Genomic DNA, 24,440 nt, shown 5'->3' with positions numbered 1-24,440 from the left:
TGAAAACTAACCTCTACCAAGAGACAAACAGGGGGAACACAGAAGCCCCAGATGACTCCAAGGGCGGTCAATCACCGAGCAGCAAAAGACACAGTGGAGGTAGATCCCAAGGCGACTTGTGGAAGGTGGCCCCAAGCCCCAAAGGCAGTACTTACAGGGCACCTAGGGAAGGAAACCCTAGGCGCTTGCAGCCCGAGTACTGAAGAAATTACTCCTGGCTCATACACCGACAGTAGATACACCTCACACCACAAGGCACAGAAGTGAAACAATTTTCTGGAGCCAGAGGCACACAACCTTGCCAGTATCACATCAGCCAAGAACTGAAGGGTGGGTAGCTGGCGTGAAGGTCTGGGGCTTCCCCCTTCCCCCTCCTGGGGAGGGGGGAAAGAGGTTGCAGAGACAGCGGCACAAGCCGACGGGGCTCCCCCAGAAAATGAGGCACTACTATGCACCTATGCAAAACATCCAGGCTAAGGAGAGCCATAGTGATGGTACCCAACAGAGACGCCAATTGGGAGTTTTCTGTATCAATGCAAGCAAAACTTAGCACCCAGGTCAGATCCAAAAACACTCCCAAGTAAATCTCTAGGTAAAAAAACATCTGACTTAAGTGACTCAGCCTTCATAGAGCTGTGGCAGTCAGCTGGGTGGATGTCAGACACAGTGAAATTGGACATCCTCCCTGACCTAGTGGTAGCCAGTTTGCTGGGTAGTTTGCAGTATTAATGATCACTTCAAGTAAGTTTGAAAGTTTGATGATTTCTTTGGTATAATGAATGGTATTTCTTGGTGCTGTGCTCGAGTTTTGCTCTCTACTGTCTCCCCATCCCAGAATGTGCACCAAGATCATTTTCAATTTACTTGCCATGGTGGGGCTGAAAGTCAAAGGGAGCCAGTTGTGTGAGCAGTATAATGGGTGAACCCTGGCTCTGGGTTGAAGTTATAACCTATGATGTTTTGTTCAGAAATCTCATCAACTAACACTGACAGTTAGTGAAAGTTAAGATTTGTCTACAATATTGAATGCTTATTTAGAAATCTACTGTTAATGATTCAGCAACTATTACCAGTTTTTCAAAGGACTGTAAATGCCGAGCTAAATGTGACCAATTCACGATGGAATGCAATGGTATTATGACCATGCGCATATATATGGTAGGAACATATGGTATGATGATCAAGCACAAAACTATGTATTAAACGCTACAAAGTAACTTCTCTGACACCAACCTTTCTACAAAGAAGACTGTTCCAGCCCAAAGCATGGTTACAACGACCACAATTCAATGCTACTGTTGTGGACTGCTGGTTCTGCTGTAACACTGAAGGAAGGCCCTCTGAAATAATTTTCATAAGATATAAATTTTTCCTCTACAAATCAAAGTACAAGAAGTAAAATGGAGATTTGAAGCCATGACATAAGAGACTTTGAACAAAATGGTCTTGGGTTTCAATCCCATCACCACTTCTTATAAAGTATTTTACCACACTACCTTTTATATACAGTATTTAGTAAATTTATTAGAATTTTTACACACACAGTACAAGTAAACAAACTGTCAAACTTCACTAATGAGGGGATGACAACATCTTACAAAAATCAAGCATTAAATGTAGCAAAATTATGTTTTTTTTATGGTGCCCTCAGTAGGTTTCCTGCACTAAGCGATGGTGGAGCCATACCTTAAGGAGACATACCAGGCCTCCGAGACCCATCCTGAATTACCCTAAGTTGGGATCAGAATCTGGGGCCAGATTCACGAAGCAGTTATGCAAGTACTTACGAACGTGTACATCTTTTCTCAATCTCTGATTGCTTTGGTTACATATATTAAACAGTTTACAAGCATGAAAACTTCTCAATCACCTGTTGTTATTGTTATAAACAGCCTCCTGATGCTTCGGAGCTCATTAACTGCATAATAATTGTAAACAAGGCCGCCAAAGATTGAGAAAAGATGTACAGGTTCATAAGTGATTACGTAACTGTTTCGTGAATCTGGCCCCTGGTTCACTATGAGGTGAAGGAAGTTTGGGGAAAAAAGATTTACCCAAAACCAAGAACCCCTCCCCCTCCACCAACAGAAAGCAGGAGCACAACAAGTCGCTGCTTGAATGAAATTATAAACCTGAAAGTAAAAATGGAAAAAGTTGTTACAAAAATATAAACATGACAACATTGTTGTACACATCACTAGGTTTCAACCCAGATCACCTGCAGTTTTAGCCAGCCAATACTACTCACTAGCAGTCTGGAAGAGACGCCAATCACTCCACAAGAAAGAAGAGAACAGGGTGAGGACAAGAAGCTACCAAGGGCCCCACCAGAAAAAGGAGTTTCATTAATTACAATGTTTGATTTTTGGGAGGGCCATTTCAAAGAGCCCACAGTTCTTTTTTTTTTTTTGAAGGGATATTCCTGTGCAGGCCTAAGACACCTCTAAGGTGTCCCTCAGGTGTTAACTCCTCTAAGCTGGCCTCTAAGTGTTATTCATACAGGCATACAGCTCTGGAACATCCAGGCACACAGCTGGAAGTTTTGATGGAACCAGTTCTCACTACACTGGAGGAAAAAAGGAATAGGTCAGACATGAAAATGACATACAAGATACCAAGGGGGACTGTCAAAGTAGATATAGAGGTAAAGTTCAAATTAAGGAACAGTAGAATGAAAGGACATAATTGGAAATTGAAAACACAGATGAGTCACAAAGTTACCAGAAAGAACTTTTTAGTCTAAGGGTCATAACTAAGTGGAAAGCACTAGGTCAGGAAGTTCTCGAAACTAATTCGATACACAATTTTATATGTAAATATGAGAAAAAAAATGAGTGAAGAGTCGCTGAATTAAACTAAAAATGGTTGACAGGCAGGGCTTAAGAGCAGATGATTGACCCTGCAAACACAACTGTGCCAGTACAACTAGGTGAACACACACATTTATTGTTGTTAACTCATAAAATGTCAAGACACATGATTTACCTGCAAGCTGAATAACTTGGTTGGAAACATTCCACAACTGGAAACGTTGTAGGAGGTCAATATACGACAGAAACCAATGTTCAACCTGGTCAGGGTCCAGAAGCTCCTGCAAAAAACCAGCATTGAATGTAATGAAATGCCATTTTCTGGGTGAGACCCGGAGGCTCCCCAGAGCTATCTGGGCTGATATGGATATATTAGACTTTGGCATCAGTCATATGAATGGAGTTCTTAGGTCTACCAGGGACCACGAGTCAGAACCTGGCCACGTCAGAGAGGCATGAGGAGCAATGGCTTTGGAATTCCATGTCTGCCAATGATTGGGTCAGGCACACAGAAAGGTAAGCGCCCCAAAACAAACCTCTATTCAGGTTAAAATATTGCTACTGAAAGCTAAACTAGTGGACAGAATTTCCCAAATAAAAACGAGCAAACGAGCACGGCATCACGTCACCGCGTCATTGTCTGCGCAACCCCTCCCCAGAAGGGGGAAGGGGGAGCCCCAGACCCCTCACACCGGATATCCACTCTGCAGTTCTGAGGCTGGATGTCAAAATCCGCGAAAAAGAAAAAAAACGCCGATTGGAGGGAGGGAGGGAGGGTTGCCGGGAAGCCTCTGGGTCTCACCCAGAAAATGACATTTCATTACATTCAACGCTGAATGTCTCAGAGGAGAAAACCTTCTGCTTCCCAGAGCTACTTACCAAAAGACAAAAACAAGAGGGACTTACCCGGGAGGTGGTCGGCCCTCACTCCTCGACGCGAAGTCGAGACAACTGGCTGCAACTGCCTACAGAATGCGACAGGTCCAGGGACACTGACAAGGTAGCGAGCAACCAAGACCCTGTTCGACATCCAAAAACTTCGTGCCCGAATGTCAGCCCAAGAAACGTTACCGAAGATAGTAGGCAGTGCAGCAAACTTACGAACGTTGTGGGCACAAGGATAGACCGCAGGCTGGCGAGACCGAATAACCCTACGGGTGACCTGGGAGACCCGAGCCGAGGAACAGGGAAGGAGGGAAACTGGGTCAACCCAAAGCACATCCCCGGCCACCGAAGCCGTGATGTGTAAATAACGAGGGAGAGCCACAACCAGACACAACACATGATGCACCCCTGGCCTGACCAACCAAGCATCAACAACCCAAGGACCCCTCCGGAAAGCAGCAGTCTCATTCTTCGCCAGAAAAGAAGGAGATGGCTTCAACCGAACAAACTTACCACCAGGACTGAAGGAGCAGAAACCCCTGCACCAGAGGAGAGCATGAAGCTCCCCGACCCGACCTCCAAGAGGCCACTACAAACTGAGGAGAAGAGAGAAAAGAGAACACCTGGTCCAAAGTCCAGGTCAGCTCAGGAGGAGCATGAGCAGGTTGGAGGTGAAACAACGCATGAGACAGCTTGCAGAATGGTGCAGAAGTAGCATCAATACTGAATGCAAGCTGGAGTGGCTCCGCCAGTGCTACACGATATGAGGCAACAGTATTTGGCATAAGATGATGGTCCTGGAACAACCACGAAAGGGAGGACAAGACAATCCTATCAGAGGCCAAAGTACACCTATGCAGTGATAGGAAATCGGAAGGACCACCAGGAAACTTCATACTGCCACTGAAACGAAGCACGCAGGTGGGAGACCAACAAAGAAGCCACCTGTGCCCCCATACAAGTGATGATTGACTCGAGTCAGAAACTCCAGACGCGATGACTCAAGGAGAAGAAGGAACCAGCCTTGTACCGAGCTGGACCAATCTGCTGAAAGAGGCGGAGCCGTGGGAAGACCCTCGGGTTTGAACACCGAGTAAGTAGCGCCTGAAATCAAGGCTGGGTCAGCCATCAAGAAGCCAGAAGGCCAACTCTTCCCTGGTAAGTCTCCAAGAGAGCCAGGACTTGGAGCAACAGCTGAACCGGGAAAAAGAGGTACAGGTAAACCCACCTCACCCAATCCTGCCAGAAGGCGTCTACCCCAACGGCCTTGCAGTCGGGGAAGGGAGACGTATACCGGGAGACGCCTTGACCGGAAGATATCCACTTCTGGAGACCCGAACATCTGGCAGAGCCAACTGAATGACTTGGCGTCGCCTGTCCATTCCGTGGACAGTGGAATGGTCCGGAACAGGCCATCCGCCAGGACATTGGATACCCCCTGAATGTGAACCGCCAGGAGAGTCAAACCCCAAGAACTCAGCAGATGAGTCACCCAAAGCGACCAGCCCCAAAGAGCCAAGGACTGCATGGAACCCCCTCGATTCAGGCAATGAACCACTGGGGGAACAGTCCGAATAGAGCCGGATTGTAGATTTGTGAGTGACCCGAATCCTCTGGAGCGACATCCACAGTCGCGAACTTCTGCACCGTGCTGTGAGCCTGATGAAAGGGCGGAGCCCACTATCCGAGACCGGAAGAGTGCTCATCTGGCTGGCCTGGTGAGCAATAGTCACAAAGTCCCAGCCATGAGATGACTGGTTCATGAAGACATCGAGCGAGAGGCTCGAGTAGGCGCCAAGGCATTGCACCCTGAAAAACTAAACGAGGAAGCCGATGACGCAGCAACCATCATCGCAAGAGAGGCGGAAGGGACGTCCCCGAAGAAATCAGAACAGCCGACGTAGCCACACCCGACCCGACGGGTAGACCATCACGGCAAAGTCCAGGCTCCCACACAAACTCTCAAGTAACTGTGACACTTCCTGGGAGCCCCTCAGGAACAGACGTAGAAGGGAACGCAGACAAAGCAGAGGCGCTAGAAGAATTGACAAGAAAGTAGTCTGAGCGACCCCACACAAGACCGAACCTGAGAGGGAACCAGACGGGACTTCTGCCAGTTCACCAGGAACCCAAACCTGGCGAGTTGGGAAAGAGCCAACTTCCTGGTGAGCAGACACATGACTGGCTGGGAGCCCAAACCAGCCAGTCATCAATGTAGGCCAGAACCTGAACACCTAACAGATGCAGGCTTGGCCACCACGACCTGAGTAAGGCGTGTGAAAACCCGAGGCGCCAGATTCAAGCCAAATGGAATGCAAAAAAGTGGTAACCTTGATGCCCAACAACAAAACCGAGCCAGTCCCTAAACCTCGGAAGAATTGAGATGTGCCAATACGTGTCCTTGAGGTCCAGGGACACCATCCAAGCACCCAGCTCCAACTGAAGACGGACCTGGGACAGAGTAGTCATCCAAAAGGAGGGTTCAGATGGGACAAGTCCAGAATGAACCGGAGGTCTATGCAGTCCTGTTTTGGAACCGGAAACAGGTGGGAAACCCACCTGAGAGACAAGGTCGTTTCGACCACACCTAAGCGAACCCACTCCGAGATGACTCGACAGAGCACAGAAGAAGAGGCCTGCTCCGACAGTAATGAACCCCCTGAAGGAGCAGCAGCCACCCAACGCCACAACTGACCTCATGAAATGACCCAAAAGACCCACTAATTGTGGGACCAGGCATAAGTAAACAGAGCGAGCCTCCCCCCATCGCCCTGTCAATGGGACGAACAGCGAAAGGGCCGAAGCACCTCACGAGAACCTAAGTGGCATACAGGACGATCCTCTCGTCGACCAGCAAAAAATGGAACCGAAGGCTGCATCTGCCTCGAATCTGGTACCACTGACCTATCACGACAGGAAGAACCCCGAGCCCTGGCACGATCCTTCTGGGAAGCCTCCCGGAGGACTATCAAGTCCGACATAGGATGGCAACTAGCCGAAGCTGCCTGCAGACACTGCACAACCACAGACTCTGCAAACAGCAACGGACAAAAAAGGCGAAGACAACCAGGGCCCAAGCGAATTCCAAGGAAGACGCAAGCACCGTCTGCCGATATGCAAGTCGAGAAGCAAAATACCGCGAAACCACATTCTGCAGGAGCGGCCCGAACAGCTTCAACAATGCAGATGACAAATGTACCACTGAAGGCAATACACCAGACCCAGAGGTGGCCCCCAAGCTCCTCCACATTCAATTTAAGCCAATCAAAGGACAGCTCCAGGAGGGAGAAGAAACGCAGGGCTAAAGCCAGCAGGCCACGTGTACGCAAATCCTCCATGACCAAGGCAGCTGAAAGGGAAGGAACCTGCTCATGAAGCTGCATCACACCAATATCCTGGCAGAAGGGCAGGGGCGAACAAACATGCATTGAGATGCTCAAATTCGCCCCCATTAAAACCTGTACCCCTGTCTGAGCCTCCCTCCACTCAAGCACGCGGGACCAACAAAAGATGTGCCAAGCCTCCAACGAGAAGAGTGGGTAGTCTGCTAACCAGGACGACTCTGAAACTTCATAACAAACCCAGTACAGACACGAAGATCCATACACGAAGAAGCAAGAAATATTTGACATTCAGTACCTTCCTCCCTTGGGTAAAAGTGACCATGTCTTTTTGGGAATAATGTATGCAATGCATTATAATCTGGAAGAAAATAAGAAGGTTGATGCAATTGAAAAACCTGACTTTAGGAGAGGACATTATGGCAATCTTAGAAATTTTTTTAGTGAGTATAATTGGACAAACTTGTTGCTAGGTAAGGAAGTGAATGAGATGTATGTCAAGTTTTGTGAAATATATGATAAAGGCACAAATTTTTTTATACCAAAACAGAGATGCAGAACTAGGAAACATGATTGGTTCAATAGAAATTGTGAGAGGGCCAGAGACCAAAAGACACAAAAATGGAATCAATACAGGAAGAGGCCAAACCTCCAAACATACCAGCGATACAAAGATGCAAGAAACAACTACACGGCAGTGAGGAGAGAGGCAGAAAGAAATTTTGAAAAAGGGATTGCAGACAAATGTAAAACAGAACCAGGTCTATTCTATAAATTCATAAACAACAAATTGCAGGTAAAGGATAATATTCAGAGGTTGAAAATGGGAAATAGATTCATGGAAAATGAAAAGGAAATGTGTGAAACATTAAACAAAAAGTTCCAAAGTGTATTTGTACAAAATGAAATCTTCAGGGAACCAGACACAATAAGAATTCCAGAGAACAACATAGAGGTGTCTAGAGATGAAGTGGAAAAAATGCTCAAGGAGCTAAACAAGAACAAAGCAGTTGGTCCAGATGGAGTTTCACCATGGGTTCTGAAAGAATGTGCACCTGAGCTCAACATTCCACTTCAATTGATTTCTCAGGCATCCCTGTTTACAGGAGTTGTAGCTGATGTGTGGAAAAAGGCTAACATAGTTCCAATCTACAAAAGTGGAAGCAGGGATGACCCCCTTAATTATAGACCTGTATCATTGACAAGTTTAATAGTCAAAATATTAGAAAAAATAATTAAAACTAAATGGGTAGAACACCTGGAGAGAAATGATATAATATCAGACAGACAGTATGGTTTTCGATCTGGAAGATCCTGTGTATCAAATTTACTCAGTTTCTATGATCGAGCAACAGAGATATTACAGGAAAGAGATGGTTGGGTTGACTGCATCTATCTGGACCTAAAAAAGGCTTTCGACAGAGTTCCATATAAGAGGTTGTTCTGGAAACTGGAAAATATTGGAGGGGTGACAGGTAAGCTTCTAACACAGATGAAAAATTTTCTGACTGATAGAAAAATGAGGGCAGTGATCAGAGGCAATGTATTGGACTGGAGAAATGTCACAAGTGGAGTGCCACAGGGTTCAGTTCTTGCACCAGTGATGTTTATTGTCTACATAAATGATCTACCAGTTGGTATACAGAATTATATGAACATGTTTGCTGATGATGCTAAGATAATAGGAAGGATAAGATACTTAGATGATTGTCATGCCCTTCAAGAAGACCTGGACAAAATAAGTATATGGAGCACCGCTTGGCAAATGGAATTTAATATTAATAAATGCCATGTTATGGAATGTGGAATAGAACATAGACCCCACTCAACCTATATATATTATGTGAGAAATCTTTAAAGAATTCTGATAAAGAAAGAGATCTAGGGGTGGTTCTAGATAGAAAACTATCACCTGAGGACCACATAAAGAATATTGTTCGAGGAGCCTATGCCACACTCTCTAACTTCAGAATTGCTTTTAAATACATGGATGGCGATATACTAAAAAATTTGTTCACGACTTTTGTTAGGCCAAAGCTAGAATATGCAGCGGTTGTGTGGTGCCCATATCTTAAGAAGCACATCAACAAACTGGAAAAGGTGCAAAGACACGCTACTAAGTGGCTCCGAGAACTGAAGGGCAAGAGCTACGAGGAGAGGTTAGAGGCATTAAATATGCCAAAACTAGAAGACAGAAGAAAAAAAGGTGATATGATCACTACATACAAAATAGTAACAGGAATTGATAAAATTGATAGGGAAGATTTCCTGAGACCTGGAACTTTAAGAACAAGAGGTCATAGATTTAAACTAGCTAAACACAGATGCAGAAGAAATATAAGAAAATTCACTTTCGCAAACAGAGTGGTAGATGGTTGGAACAAGTTAGGTGAGAAGGTGGTGGAGGCCAAGACCGTCAGTAGTTTCAAAGCGTTATATGACAAAGAGTGCTGGGAAGACGGGACACCACGAGTGTAGCTCTCATCCTGTAACTACACTTAGGTAATTACGAAGGAACACGGATCCATCACGAAAGCATAATCTGGGTCGCGCAGGAGGTAAGCCGCAAGGGCTTCCTGCACCACATGTGACGGGGCTTGGGAAGCCAAAAATCTCCGGAAGGACTGGATCGAGGAACCCACGGGATCACGAAACCAAATCGGGAAGGGGTAGATGTCAAACCCAATTCGTACGAGGAGGGAGCGAAAGATAACCACCCTCCATTTAACACCAAGCCCCACTCCAAGGGTACAAAAACCCAGATGGGGTCCAACTGGGTCCAAGGCCCCCCAAGTCAACCCCTCCCCCACCCAGGAATCCTCACCCCAAGGACTCGGGGCTGAGCCGCCCTCCAAACCCACTGCCTCTAAAGAAAAGGCATGAGCAGCCGAAAAAGCAGGAATGAAGGGGTCCACTTGTCAGACCCAGAAGCTCTGGCTGGAGGACTAGGCTTGAATGCCTCTGCTGCCACCCCGAAAGTAGACTCCCAAGACCGCCCTAATCTCAACACCAACTAAACCTTTCCTCGACTCCGAAACCCTCAGACAATTTGGAGCCGGAAGCAAAGGGAGGGTGGAGGGCACCGGATGAACCACTGAAGGACAAGGACAAGGAGGGGCAGACAGAATCAAAGTCAAAGCAACTTTCACCCCCAAGTCAGAGTCCCTATAACCAAAATGGGGCAGTCTCGGGGCACCCTAACCCGAGCATTCAATGCCTCTGCTGCCTACACCCTCAACATTGCACAACTCTGGGTCAGAAGAATCACTGACCCGACAGGAAGCATGGCGGAGGAACAACAGGTGATTGTCACCCTGAGACAATGGCACCCAAAACTACTGAGCAAACTTCTAAAAGCTGAACCCCCGGGATGTGTCCACTCACGGGGTCCTGGCAGAGGGGTACCACCAAAAACACAGAGATGTATATAAAAAAAGACCCCAATTGTAGAAAGGGGGCAACCAACCAAAGGCAGACCCCCCACCAGGCAGGGAAAACAAAAACCCCTGCAAGAGGACATTGTACCCAGGCGGAACAGTGCCGGCTGCTATAATAGGTGATAACTAGCTGTGCAGTACCCCGCGCCCTTACCAGTGACAAAAACTACCTCCTACCCAGAGGCAAACAAGGGCAACAAAAACCCCAGCTGACTCCAAGGGCTACCAAGTACCAAGCAGTAGATGACACAGCAGAGGTAGATTCCAAGGTGACTTACAGAAGTGAGTCACCTTGTAAGTACTTTAAGTACTGCCCCAAGCCCCAAGAGCAGTACTTACAGGGCACCTAGGGAAGGAAACCCTAGGCGCATGTAACCAAGGACCGTAGAATATTACTTCTGGTTCACACACCACCTGTAGAGACAGACCATGCCACAAGGCACAGTAACTGGAATCAAAACAGGAGCCAGAGGCATATGACCTGCCAGTATCACATTAGAAAAGATTGGATCAAGACTGTTGGATTGCCGGCACGAGGGTCTGGGGCTCCCCTTTTCCCTCCCGGGGATGGAGGGGGGATTGCACCGACAGCGGCGCGGCAACGTGATGACATCATGCTCGTTTGCTAATTTTCATTTGGGGAGTTCTGTCCCACATGTTTGGCTTTCGGTGGCAATACTTTAACCAGAATGGGTTTTGGTTAAAGTATTGCCACCGAAAGATAGGCACCCCAAAGTATTGGTTTTGGGGTGCCTATCTTTCTGGGTGCCACACCCGGTCGATGGCGGACATAGAATGTTCCCAACCACACGGGGGTTTCTATAGGCCATTGCTCCTCCTTGCTCTCTGAGGGGGCCAGGTTCTGGCTTATGGTTCCCTGTAGGGAAGAACTCCATGCACATTAACTGATGCCAGAGAACTAATATATCCATATCAGCCTGGATAGCTGCGGGAAGCCAACAGGACTTTCCCTCAGAAACTATGGTTTTATATAGCAAAAAATCTAAAATATAATTTTAGAGTAAATAAAAGGTAAACATAATTTTATGCAGAAATAAAACATGTACAAAAACGGCTAAAAATTTTCCCATGACTGAACAGAGTATATATTATAAGGTACCTTGAGTCTGTCACCAAGAACAATAACACACGTCACAGACATTTGGACATCACCATGATTGGCATAGTAGTAAAGCATTTCTACCACAAGCTCAGAGCATCCCCAAGCTGGCATCTCAGTCCCTCGCACCTCACTCAGTAGTGAAGGAGTTTCCATCACATAGCCAGAAACACCGCCTAACAAAAAAACAAAAACCTTATTAAGTGACTTGAAAAACACAAGTTTGGAGGGAATGATGATGAAAATATATAGAATGACTTGTCTAATCTATGAAAGGATGCATAAATTATATATTTATTCATCTTAATATGAAGCCATAACCAAGGTATACAGGGCAATTTTCCACACTAATCATATATTCTTTCTTTAATCTGTTATATTCCTGTAACATAACCTATTATTTATTAACTTTTTTCCTTGCAGAGAGCAGATCAAAGCCTATTAACAGCTATTCATAAATTGCAAATACAAATATAAATTCACAAACAGAATTAAGCATTGGATGTAATGAAATGACCTTTTCAGGTGGGCTACTTCAAGCTATAGCACAGGGGCCGTAGGAAACTGCACCAGGCTTCTGAGACCCACCTAAGGCTACTGGGTGCAAGGACCATAACCTGGCTCTCTATGAGGCATGGGCAGATTTGGAAGACATCAACTAAAAAAAAAAACTAGCATTGAATGTAATGAAACACCATTTTCTGGGGAACCCGGAGGCTTCCTGGAGCTATCAGACTGATATTAGCAATATTAGTCTATACCATCAGTCATATGGAGTTCTTATGCCTACTGGGAACCATGAGCCAGAACCTGGTTCCCTCAGAGAGGCGTAGAGAGCAATGGCCTATGAAAACTTCACTCTTATAGAGTATATTTATGTCTGCCATCGAATGGGCTAAGGCACCCAGAAAGGTAGGAGCCCCAAAACAGACCCCTAAGAACTCCCGAGAAGAAAAACAAGGTAACAAGCAAATCCTCATCAAGGTAACAAGCAAAGTGAGCGACTTGCATCGCTCGTTTGTGCTGCCCCCCCCCCCTTCCAATGAAGGGGGAGCGGGAGGCCCACGGCCGACTAAGACGCCGCTACACCGCCAGTTTGGAGACTGATCAATCAGAAACAAAAACTGCTGACCAGAGGGAGGGAGGGTGCCAGGGAGCATCCGGGGCTCACCCAGGAAATGGCGTGTATTACATTCAATTTTGGTTTTCTGAGGGGAGCCCCGTCGGCTCCCTGGAGCTAGATACCCAAAGATAAGTAAAAGAGGGACAACTTGAACAGCATTGTGTTCACCGATATTTGAACATTATACAGTCTTTATCACAGTCAGGTTCTTCTGTAATACTATCATGGCTAAAAAATACCAGTTATATATATATTTTGGCATTTTTAGGCCATGCTGTTGTCACAAGCTGAACAGCAGTGCTGTTAGCTCATGCTGCCTGTGCAAGCCATGGTTGCTCACTCAGTACTGAGACTCACACACCTGGGAATGTTGCCCACGATTTTTAAAAAATGGCGTCTGTTTACAAGAGCCCTGAGGAAGCCGAGGTGAACCCCGTGTAGCTGCGGAACTTTTAAATCTTGGTACTCCCAACCATACATAGCTGTGGTGTGCTGTCCCCCAATAGTTACTCACCACAGTTATATATGTATTGCACTCTTAAAGTGTTAACAACTGATTCATTGATGATTTAATGACTGATTAATGACTAGTCATTAATTATAATTCTGGCCAAGATAGCCTTTTACTCCAGTGACTTCCTAGCACCTTTAATGACCATGCAGCGATATTTTGAAAAGATCCATGTTGTGCCAATGCCATAATGTTGTCCTGAATGAGTGTCCTGTGTAACAGAACACAGCAGATTCTTACCTTAGGAAGCAACTAACTGTGAAAGCCCAGATATAAAAGTGAAAGTCAACTTCATTCGCTGGAGACCCTTGATGACCCACTCAAAATGGTTAAACTGTCCAGGTTTGGGTTGTGAGTCAGGGATTAATTATGAACCACTGCTCTATTGGAACAATACTAGGTGTTGTTCCAGTCAACAAAATCTGATCTGATCTTAAGAGAGCGTAAGGAAACTTTGCAGAATAATAAGCAAGAAAACACCATTAGGTATCTCTACTGTAAGTACCTAAATTTACTTACCAGTGTCCTGAATTTCTCTAGGTGAACACTTCGATGAAAATTCCTGTAGTGGAATAGCTGATCTGTGCAAAATATCGTGACGTGGCTCAAAAGCTTCATTAGGAAGTGTCCAGTCTTGACTAGTGTCCATGTTATTGAGATTGTCATAATCAAAAGGTATTTGGTTAATTTCACCATCCCCAAAGAAAAAGTCCTGGTTAATTGTCATACCACTGTATAAAAGAAAAAGTCCTGGTTAATTATCATATCACTACAAAGAAATATATATATAAAATTAAATGACATACAAAAGTCCAAAAGTACAAAGGCAATAAGCAGATATGGATAGACAGAATGATTTGAAAAATTAAGAAAAAACAAGCATTGAATGTAATAAAACGCCATTTTCTGGGTGAGCCCCGGAGGCTCCCTGCAGCTATCGGACTGATATATGCTATATTAGTCTGGGGCGTTAGTTAATGGAGTTCCGCCTACCAGGGACCACGAGCCAGGACCTGGCCCTCCCTCAGAAAGGCACAGGGAGCAATAGCCTATAGAACCCTCCCCCCCATGTGTTTGGGAGCATTCCGTGTCTGGCATCAACCAGGGTTAGGCGCCCAGAAAGGTAGGCATAACAAAACAGACCCTACTTGGTAAAAAATTAGAACTGAAGACCGAACAGAGGCAAAACTCCCCAAAACTTTAAGAAACAAGCAAACAAGCAAACGTCATACACCACCACCGTGCCACTTGTCCAAGCCCGCCCTTTCCTCCCTGGGAGGGGGAGGGGAGAGCCCCAGACCCCCAGTGCCAGCTACTCTCACCTCCATTCAGAGGCTAAGCATAAAAAAACAAAACCGCCAACCAGAGGGAGGGAAGGTGCCACGGAGCCTTCAGGCTCACCCAGAAAATGGCGTTTCATTACATTCAACGCTGGTTTTCTGGGGGAATCCCCTCCAACTCCCTGGAGCTACCTAACCAAAGACAGGTAAAAGAGGAACTTACCCAGGAGGCGGGTGCCATGCGCACATCAACTTGAAGTTGAGACAACTGGCTGCAACCTGAGATCGAAAACTACACACAAACAACCAGAACCAGGAATACTGACCAGATAACGGGCGGTCAGGGCCCTGTTCGACCTCCTAAACCCCTCCCGTGCCCAATGTCAGACCAAGACATGTTGCCGAACACCACTGCTAAACTTATGAATTTCCTAGTACTGGGGGTGTCAAAACACATTTAACTTATGAATGTCATGGGCACAAGGGTAGACCACAGGCTGGCTAGACTTAATAGCCCTGCAGACGAAGAGGGAGACCCGAGCCCTGGAACAGGGAATGAGGGAGACCAGATCAACCCAGAGTGCATCCCCGGACACAGAAGCCGAGGTGCGCAGATAACGGTGAAGAGCCGCACCCGGACAAAGCACATGACCAACCAAGCATCAGCCTGACCAACCAAGCATCAGTGACCCCAAGGGCCCCCTCCGGAAGGCCGCCGTCTCGTTCTTCGCCAGAAATGAAAGAGATGAAATAGTAGGAGCTGCAAGCGAACTGTCAGGGGTTTTATCCATCGGATCAAAACTGAATGGCTGTCAGACTGCATGGTGGATTGTTAGCAGTCAGTTGATTATTTTTTATATATTATGATCTGATACTATACTACTTAATTTTTAGTTGATTTTCTTCTTTTTTACCTGGCTGTTGTCTGTTTTGGTTCACCCTACCTTTCTGGCAGTTTTTTCTTCAATTAAGAGTGATCTTCAATCCTCTGTTCCTTGTGCCTTTGTGAAGGGACCAGGTTTTGCCCTCTGGTCTCCAATAAGCTTTTTAGGACTCGCAAGGGACTGTTGTATATCGAATTGGTAGAGCTATCCAGGATGTAGCAACAGGGAACCATATATAGGGCTCTCTCAGAAAGTAGAAATAAATTTCCATTGGCCAGAAAATTTACTTGACATATTCGTGTTACAAGATGAAGGAGGCTTTATTATCTAAAATTGATATTAGGCTTTGTGTGTACCTGCAAATAATTGTCAGTTATAATTTTGATATGCAACTATTTATAAATAATTGCTCTGTCATATGTGACAATTGCTCTGTTATATGTGACAGTCAAAATGAAGATTGCATAATAAATTAATTTTGTGATTTTATGTTTTTATTTAGTATTGGATTAAGATAGGTTATGATAAATTTGCTCATACTTATATAGGCTTCAGATTTATTAAATACAGGGTTATTATAGAGAGATTTCACTTTACTACTCTCCTGGCAAGGTAAGCAAGGGTTGCCAAGGTTATGACAGTTTGAATGAAATACTGTTAGATTAATACTGAATATTGAATGAAATACTGAATGAAATACTGTTAGCATAAGAAAAAATAAAAATTTGTGAGATTGCAGAAGGTCTATATGCCCATTTGAGACAGTTCCTATTTACATCCGCCCCAAACTCATTCATCTCTATGTCTAACTTATGCTTGAAACAACAAAGCAATTTCACATCTATTGTGTCATCCAGCAATTAGTTTCATAAATCAAACATCCTATTTCCAAATCAATATTTATCCAGGTCTATCCATTCTAGCACTGGCTGAGGAATAATCAAGGGGACCTTGCTCATAAAGAAACTTGCATTTTAGAGCTTGAGAATTTGGAAATATAGGCCCGCCTTCAAATACTACAAGTCATAAGCTTTAGAGATAATTTGCTGAGAGGCAGAACTCACCTAGCAATATTAGTAAGCTTAAGGTCATGGTTGTCAGTATCATCGGTCTCAGTTTCCCCTTCCTCTGCACTAAAGCCTCCTCCAGATGTGTCTCCACCAGCATCACCCCCGGAGAAATGACGCGATGACCTGCATGCAAAAGGCTTACATTTTTAAGATGACATAAAGAAACTGCCCAAAAATCATTCACATTATTGAATCATAAATTAGAATAAAATATCCACTACATATTAAAAATATATACAGGCGCACCTCGGTTTACGTATTTAATCCGTTCCTGAAGATAGTTCGTAACCCGAAAATTCGTAAACCGAAGCAAATTTCCCCATAAGAAATAATGGGAAATGAATTAATTCGTTCCTGACTCCCAAAAAAATTCACTTCAGAGTAAATTTTATACCTAATTCACCCAAATCTTCACTACAAAAGTATGTACAAGCTATTACTGTACTTACTTTTACTGATGCTGTTAGCATATGGAAGACGGTGAGCAGGGGGAGGAGGAGAGGTATTACTGTTTGGAAGGGGAGTCCCCTTCCATTATAACAACAGGCAGTTATGACTTCTCTGGGGTACACACTCTGGCATATTTTGCCTGCATACCACTAGGACCTGCGTCTGGCTCACTGCATGATTTTCTCACTGTTTTTCTTGAAGATTGTTTTTCCCTTCTTTGTAACACTTGTCTGTAGTAAGACATCACATTGCCATTAATAAGTTTAATGCAATAGCCTGTTAACCCTTAACATGCTTGGGGTCTAATATCCTGCCATCCCCACAGGCGCATGTCATTTTGAAAAAAAAAAAAAAAAAAATTTCTGTTAATTTGTGTTCACTGATCACGGAAAAAATAATAAAAAAATCGTAAGTGGCATATATTGCCCGCTATAGGGCGGGGAAGTCTGGCAAATTATAGGCGCTGACTCAGAGTGTGTCCCAGGCAGTCTGTTGCTCGCAAGCTGTCAGGCCAGAGTTGCCACAAAGAGATAATTACCGAATTATTTCAATGTCTCTGATTGATTTTTCATACTTTTTTTGCTGTAATATTATTCAATAGTGTGTAGTTTGATATATTTATATAATAAAATGAGTGAATCGTTGGTGTACTCAAAAATATGGTGTGCATATTGTTGATTCAATTACAGTATGTTCATCAATCAGTGAACAAATACTTTGTCAGTTATTACACTATAAGCACAGGTTATATATAAGTATTTGCATGTTTTGTTCACTATAACGAACCACTAAGTAGCTATTATGAGTCAAAAAGTAATGAGGAGTGACCGCCGTGTACCAGCCAGCCACTCCCGCCCTCCCTCCAGTCATCTGACTCACCCTCATTCTCCTCCCACAATAATGTTTTTGCTATAATTCACTATATACAGACGTTATATATAAGTATCTACATGTTTTGTTCACCATAGCTGTGCATCTAAGCTTGTATGGTGAGTAAAGGCACAGAGATGTGGCTACTCACACAGTCAGCTGATCGGCGGCCGCCCTCAAGGTCAGACGCACTAATATTTCTCCTCCAACAATACTGTGTGGTGTTATTACGCTATATATCTTATATACAGATGTTATATATAAGTATCTACATGTTTTGTTCACCATAACTGTGCATCTAAGCTTGTATGGTGAGTAAAGGCACAGAGATGTGGCTACTCACACAGTCAGCTGATCGGCGGCCGCCCTCAAGGCCAGACGCACTAATATTTCTCCTCCAACAACACTGTGTGGTGTTATTACGCTATATACACACATTATATATAAATATCTACCTGTTTTATTCATCATACTTGTACAAATAAACTGGTATGGTGCCCAAAGACCATTGTGGTAACCAGTAAACAACACCGTCGTCTGCACGGTGGTGTCGTGCAGACGACGCCACCGCTCTCACCAAAATGGCGGCTCCAAACCTTCTCTTGCTGTTTATACCCTCTATACGCACGTTATATATAAGTATCTACATTTGTGTTCACCATAGCGAACCACTAAGCTGGTATGGTGAGTGCAGTCAATAAAAGGTGGCCACACACAGTCAAAAGACATCGCCACCACCCTCCCTCCCACAGCATTACACCTCCTTCCATGGCGCACAGCGCTAAATATCACCACAATCCTGCTATTATCAGAACCCTGGTCAGTTTTATCACAGTCCGGGGTCTTCTGTAATAATATCATCGCTACATAATAGCATGAACAAGTATAATTTGGCATTTTTAGGCGATGCTGTGGTCACAAGCTGAACAGCAGTGCTGTTAGCTCATGCTGTGTGCATCAGGCTTGGTTGCTCACTCAATACTGAGGCCAATAACACCCGGGAGTTTGGCCCACGATTTTTTTTTAAAATGGCGTCTGTTTACAAGAGCCCTGATGAAGGTGTGGTGAACCCCGTGTATCCGCGGGCTGTTTAAATCTTGCGTAGTACTCCAACACATCATATGACGTGATGCGCAGTTTACTGGTACAACGTCCAGCACGTCATATGACGTGATGCGCACTTTAAGGGTTAAAGCTTTATCTGGGTGATTCTTTTCAGCAAAACTTTGCAGTTCTTCCCATACTGCACACATTTTCTTAATTAATGAGGAAGGGACATCCTCTACGGCCTCCTCCTCCTCCTTTGAAGATTTGTTATACTGCCTAGCTAGTTCAACAACACGTGTACCATTTTCAAGTTTACGAATGATCTTTTGTTTTTCCTCTGTGGTCATTCTCACATGTGTTTTCTTGCCTTGAACCTTACCACTGGCTTTCTTGGGACCCATGGCGAGATGTATAATAACAACTTTTATGTTCAAATAGCCAAAAATCTCAAAAGAAATTGTAAATCCTTGCAAAAAAATCAGGCGGGATAGTTACTAGGCGGGAGGCAATGGGAAACGGAGGCGCGATCGCCGTGCCACCATGTGCTAGGTTGGCCATATGCGTATTAACAAACTCATATCCCGAGGTAAAAGTTCGTAACCCAATTAAAATTTTCCGAAGAAATCAGGCTTGTAACCCAAAAAGTTCATGAAGAGGGGCATTCGTAAACCGAGGTACCACTGTATTCATTTGTAATCTTTTTACAATACCAACATCATAAATAAACCACAATATAAGTCAAAGGCACCAAGTCCAATTATCCTTAACCAGCATTGAAAGAAACAATGCCTATGAATTAACTTTTTAACAGTAACACCAGACTCATATTGGGGTCCAAGACATGCAAGATTCACTCACTGCTACTGTGTCATGAGAAGCTACTATAGTATAATCATTATTGCCAAAGAATAGGCTGATTTTTCATGGGTTTATGAAGGCCCCAACATATACCACAATTAAGGTTTCCACTCAGGCACTACAGAAGCATTGTTCCATATGCACATTGTTAAACTGGAGTTTACAATGGCATAAAATAACTCTTGTTTTACAAATTATACTCATTCCACTATTTAATATGGTTTCTTGTAATACTCCAATGAAAACTTCAGTATAAGAGATGAGCCTGTAGGACAAGACTATGGTAGTTCCTGAATGAGAGGGAAGAACTATGTGAAATGTGGTACACATTGGTCTCTTCACACATCAAGGTAGAATTATTCCATTCTTAAGTTTTAACCTTCATAGTTCCACGTGATGGAGTGGCAACATGAAGGCCTTGTACATTGTTCAGCTATTTTTTTTTTTTAGTGATTAAAGATCCAAGTTGTCAGAAAAGATATTGGCTGGTAGTTTGTCCCACAAAATAACTGAAATGGAACAATAAGGCATCAGAATATTCAACTGATCTGTTGTTTCATGCCACTTTGAGCTTTACTTTGAGAAAACATGACTCGCTGCAAAAACTATTTACGAGTATCATAATAAAGCTCCCCAGGCCCTTAAATGTGAGAAATAGTAATAATATCCTATGAAATAGCTTTACAAAATATTACCAGATAAGATATTGGAGTACTTTGACATCAACGAAACATTAAACTGAATATTCATAGAACACCATTATATATATCTACTACTACCTCTGTTCATTTTCCAAGCTGGTGTCTGGCTGTATTGTCGGATCATCTCTGTTGGATCCCTGAAGACCTGACAAGTGATCACTACCACCAACACCCACATAGAGCATCTGTAGCATCTGCCATGTAAGTGACACCTAAAACAGAAAAGGAGACCTAGAATAAACAAATCCACAATGGCTGTGACGAGGATTCGAACCTACGTCCGAGAGCATCCCAAACGCTGCCTTAATCGACTGAGCTACAACATGGTATAAGAATTGCAACCAGAAATTCTGCATTCTCTCCGAGACATAAACCAGGATTTTACACAATTGATTTTTACAGATTTCATGAAGCTGATTATTCAAGTAAATTCAGTAGAATTTCTGGTTGCAATTCTTATACCATGTCGTAGCTCAGTCGATTAAGGCAGCGTCTGGGATGTTCTCGGACGTAGGTTCGAATCCTCGTCACGGCCCTTGTGGTTCTGTTCATTTGATGCATCACGCTATTGTGATTTCTGTGTGTAGAGACCTAGAATACCATCAATGATGGTTAATATAGCATTTACTATGAAAATTAAATGAGACATCTCAAGTCTCATCATCAAGTCCCTAAGATTCTAGGGCATCTGTCCAACATTGCTTGCATTATGGGAGAGTTAAATTTGAGAACAATAAACTGGATAAATAAAACAGGACATACTAAAGCAAAACGTTGTATGAATTGGGTTATGACTTTCTTATAAATACAGTACAGTATATTATGGAGCCAACACAGGAAAATAATATATTAAGACTTGCTGCTGGCCAACAAGGAGACACTAAAAATGATCAAAACAGGGAATGAGTTAGGGAATATTGATCATAAGGAAATCAGATTTAACATAGCATGGTAAAGAAGTGTGAGAAAAAAACTTTTGGCATCAGATTTCATGAAGCTGATTATACAGCCCATTCTCTTGACTTGCCACAATGTAAAAAATACAAAGTGCCAACTTAACTAGAAACCTATGAACCCATGCATCCCACTTAACCTAACCTACCAATGCATAGAAGCAAATGGCCCCTGCAGGAGAAAGTTCAAGGATGACCAGCACTTAGCTGAGAAGCAGTGGGACCTGCCACAGTGAACTGATGACCCAGGAGCCTTACAGTGAATGAACTGCACAATCAGCATCAGTGACAACTGGCTTCGTAGTCAAGAGGATACCAGAGGCTCTGGGTTCCCAACTAGTGGAGGATAGTGCTAATGAGCTCATGCTTGTTTTGAGAGATTCGATTGTTTGTTGAGGCGAGTTTTATTTGGTAGTTTTGAGGCATCAGTCTCTTAAAACCCAGCAGTAATCTATATTAGTTCACCGACTTTCTGGATGCTTTCTCGGTGGGATGGTGGCATGTCATCTGCTTTGTGCCTCTCTGAAGGAGGGCCCATGTTCTACTTCTGGTACCTGGTAGGCCAAACAACTCTACAGCTGATGTGACCTAGTAGTTGGAAGTTATCTCAGTGAGATACAGTAGCTTCAGGGCTGGTAGTTTGGCTGGTAGTTTGTATAAAGTTTGTATAAAGTATGTATATGTATATGTTTGTATAAAGTATAAAGGAAATTACCCAAGAAAGGACAACACTGCAGGAATGGACACAGAAGAAACACAACTATGAGAGACAAGAGGCGAAAGGAGCCCCAAGAAACTTCATTCTGTTGCTGCAACAAAAGACACAGATGAGATACCAACAACTCAACCCCCTGAGCACCATACAAATGGTGGTAGATTTGCGTTAGAAAGTCCAGACTTGTACATCGGCAGAGAACATCAAACCAACAAGGTACATCATTGGACTCTTCTAAAAGATGTTTGAAAATCCAGACAAAGTAACTCCCGTGGTTAACGATCTTTGCTGATGGTGGCAGGAATGAAATTCTGAAACAAGAGCCGAAGTGAAACTAAGCTACAAGGAACATACAAGGCGCTTGAAAACCACTTACAAAAAACCAGCGTTGAATGTAATGAAGCGCTATTTTCTGGGCGAGACCCGGAGACTCCCAGAAGCTTATCCAGGCTGATATGCTAATGTCAGACTTTGGCATCAGTCATGTGTATGGAGTTCTATGGGCCTACCGGGGACCACGAGCCAGAACCTGGCCCCCCTCAGAGAGGCAAGGGAAGCAATGGCCTATAGAAACCCCCCGTGAGGTTGGAAGCAGTCTATGTCTGCCATTGACCGGGTCAGGCACTCAGAAAGGCAAGCATCCCAAAACAAACCCCTATTATCGTGAAAATTGCTACCAAAAGCCGAATAAGTGGCTAGAACTCCCCAAAAAGAAACGAGCAAACGAGCATGACGTCACAGGTCGCCGCGCCGTTTTCTGCTCAGCTCCCCCTTCCCCGGGAGGGGGAAGGGGGGAGCCCCAGACCCCCACCCGGTTATCCATCATTCAGTTCTGAGGCTGGATGTCAAAACACACGAAAAAAATGCCGACCGGGGGGAGGGAGGGACCCGGAAATGCCATTTTCCGGGTCTCACCCAGAAAAAGGCATTTCATTACATTCAACACTGGTTTTCTGGGGGGAGCCCCTTCAGCTCCCTGGAGCTAACTACCTACAGAGGAAAAGTAAAGGGACATACCCAGGAGGTGGTCGCTGCTCACTACTAAACTCGAAGCCGAGACAACTGACTGCAACCTCCGACCCAAAGCGACACAGACCCGCCAAGGCCCAGGAACGTTCACGAGATAACAAGTACCAAGACCCTGTATGACCCTACGCCCGAAAGTCAGCCCAGGACATGTTGCCATAAACGGCAGCAAGAGCAGTGAACTCGGAAACTCATGGGCACGGGGATAGACGGCAGGCTGGCTAGCCCTACCAACCCTGCAAACGACCTGGGAGACCCACACCCTCGAACAGGGAAGAAGGGAAACCGAATCAACCCAAAGCGCGTCCCCGGACACAGAGGCCGTGGCGCGCAAATAATGGCAGATGGCTGCAATCGGACAGAAAACATGATGCACCCCCGGCTTGACTAGCCAATCATCAACAACCGAAGGACCCCTCCGGAAAGCAGTAGTCTCAATCTTCACCAAAAACGAAGGAGACGGCTGCAGACAAACAAACCTATCGCCACAACCAAAGGAGCAGAAAACCCCTGCGCCGGAGGAGAGCATTAAGTTCACTGACCCGACCTCTAGAGGCCAATGCCAACAGAAAAAAGAGCCTCTGAGAAACAAACCTGAACTGAAGGGGGGCCACAACAAACTGTGGAGAAGAAAGAAAAGAGAGGACTGTCCAATAACCAGGACGGCTCAGGCGCCGCATGAGCAGGCCGGAGGTGAAACGATGCATGAGACAGCTTGTGAAACGGCACAGATGTAACAACAATACCGCAAGCAAGATGAAGCGGCTCCGCCAACTCCGCACGATACGAGGCGACAGTATGGGGCACAATGACGGCCCCGAACCTCAACAAGAGAAGGACAAGAGAAGGACAAGACCACGCCAACAAACGCAGCTACCCAAGAAGGGACAGAAGGAAAAGGAAGGACCGCCAAAAAACCCCACACTGCCGCCAAGAAGAAGCACGCAGGTGGGACACCATCAACGAAGCCACCCGACCACCAACAGAAGGTGAGAGACCCAAGACAGAACCGAACCAGCCCTGCCATGGGCCTACTGAGCCCAGGAAGAGGCGGAGCCATGGGAAGATCTCGGGTACGACCACAGAGCCAGCAGAGCCAGAAACCCAAGCTAGCAGAGGAGGAGATGGAACATCTGCTGTATAGAAAAGCATGTCAACTCCAGCGAGCAGGCCAGGAGATCGGAGATGACAGTCCCGATACGAGACCCTAGAGAAGGGACACCGAAAGACCATGAAAATGCCAACAAGCAGGGTAAGCCAGACAATCAGGAACCCAAATCTGGTAACAGGAGAGCCAAAAGGCACAAACAAAACACACAATCATGTGTTGGACAAAATGAGAAAATGGAAAAACACAAG

The 24,440-nt window shown here is 44.8% G+C and overlaps 1 protein-coding gene across 4 annotated transcripts in view; it reads right to left on the bottom strand.

The window, feature by feature from the left end:
- Positions 1-24,440, bottom strand: part of Wdr24 (WD repeat domain 24) — a 121,637-nt gene that overhangs the window by 11,580 nt on the left and 85,617 nt on the right. For all 4 annotated transcript variants that reach the window (XM_069312917.1, XM_045757029.2, XM_069312918.1 and 1 more), the window contains 6 exons: positions 20,466-20,599; positions 16,456-16,584; positions 13,747-13,958; positions 11,594-11,769; positions 2,986-3,091; positions 1,234-1,340 (listed from right to left, as the gene is read on the bottom strand). In XM_069312917.1, coding sequence (XP_069169018.1) covers positions 1,234-1,340; positions 2,986-3,091; positions 11,594-11,769; positions 13,747-13,958; positions 16,456-16,584; positions 20,466-20,599 — 864 coding nt within the window. The remainder of the gene's footprint in view (positions 1-1,233; positions 1,341-2,985; positions 3,092-11,593; positions 11,770-13,746; positions 13,959-16,455; positions 16,585-20,465; positions 20,600-24,440) is intronic.

The sequence above is a fragment of the Procambarus clarkii genome, chromosome 74 (genome assembly GCF_040958095.1).
Source record: "Procambarus clarkii isolate CNS0578487 chromosome 74, FALCON_Pclarkii_2.0, whole genome shotgun sequence".
NCBI lineage: Eukaryota > Metazoa > Arthropoda > Malacostraca > Decapoda > Cambaridae > Procambarus > Procambarus clarkii.
The sequence above is the reverse complement of the archived record's forward strand: the minus strand, read 5'-3'. Positions and strand labels throughout refer to the sequence as shown.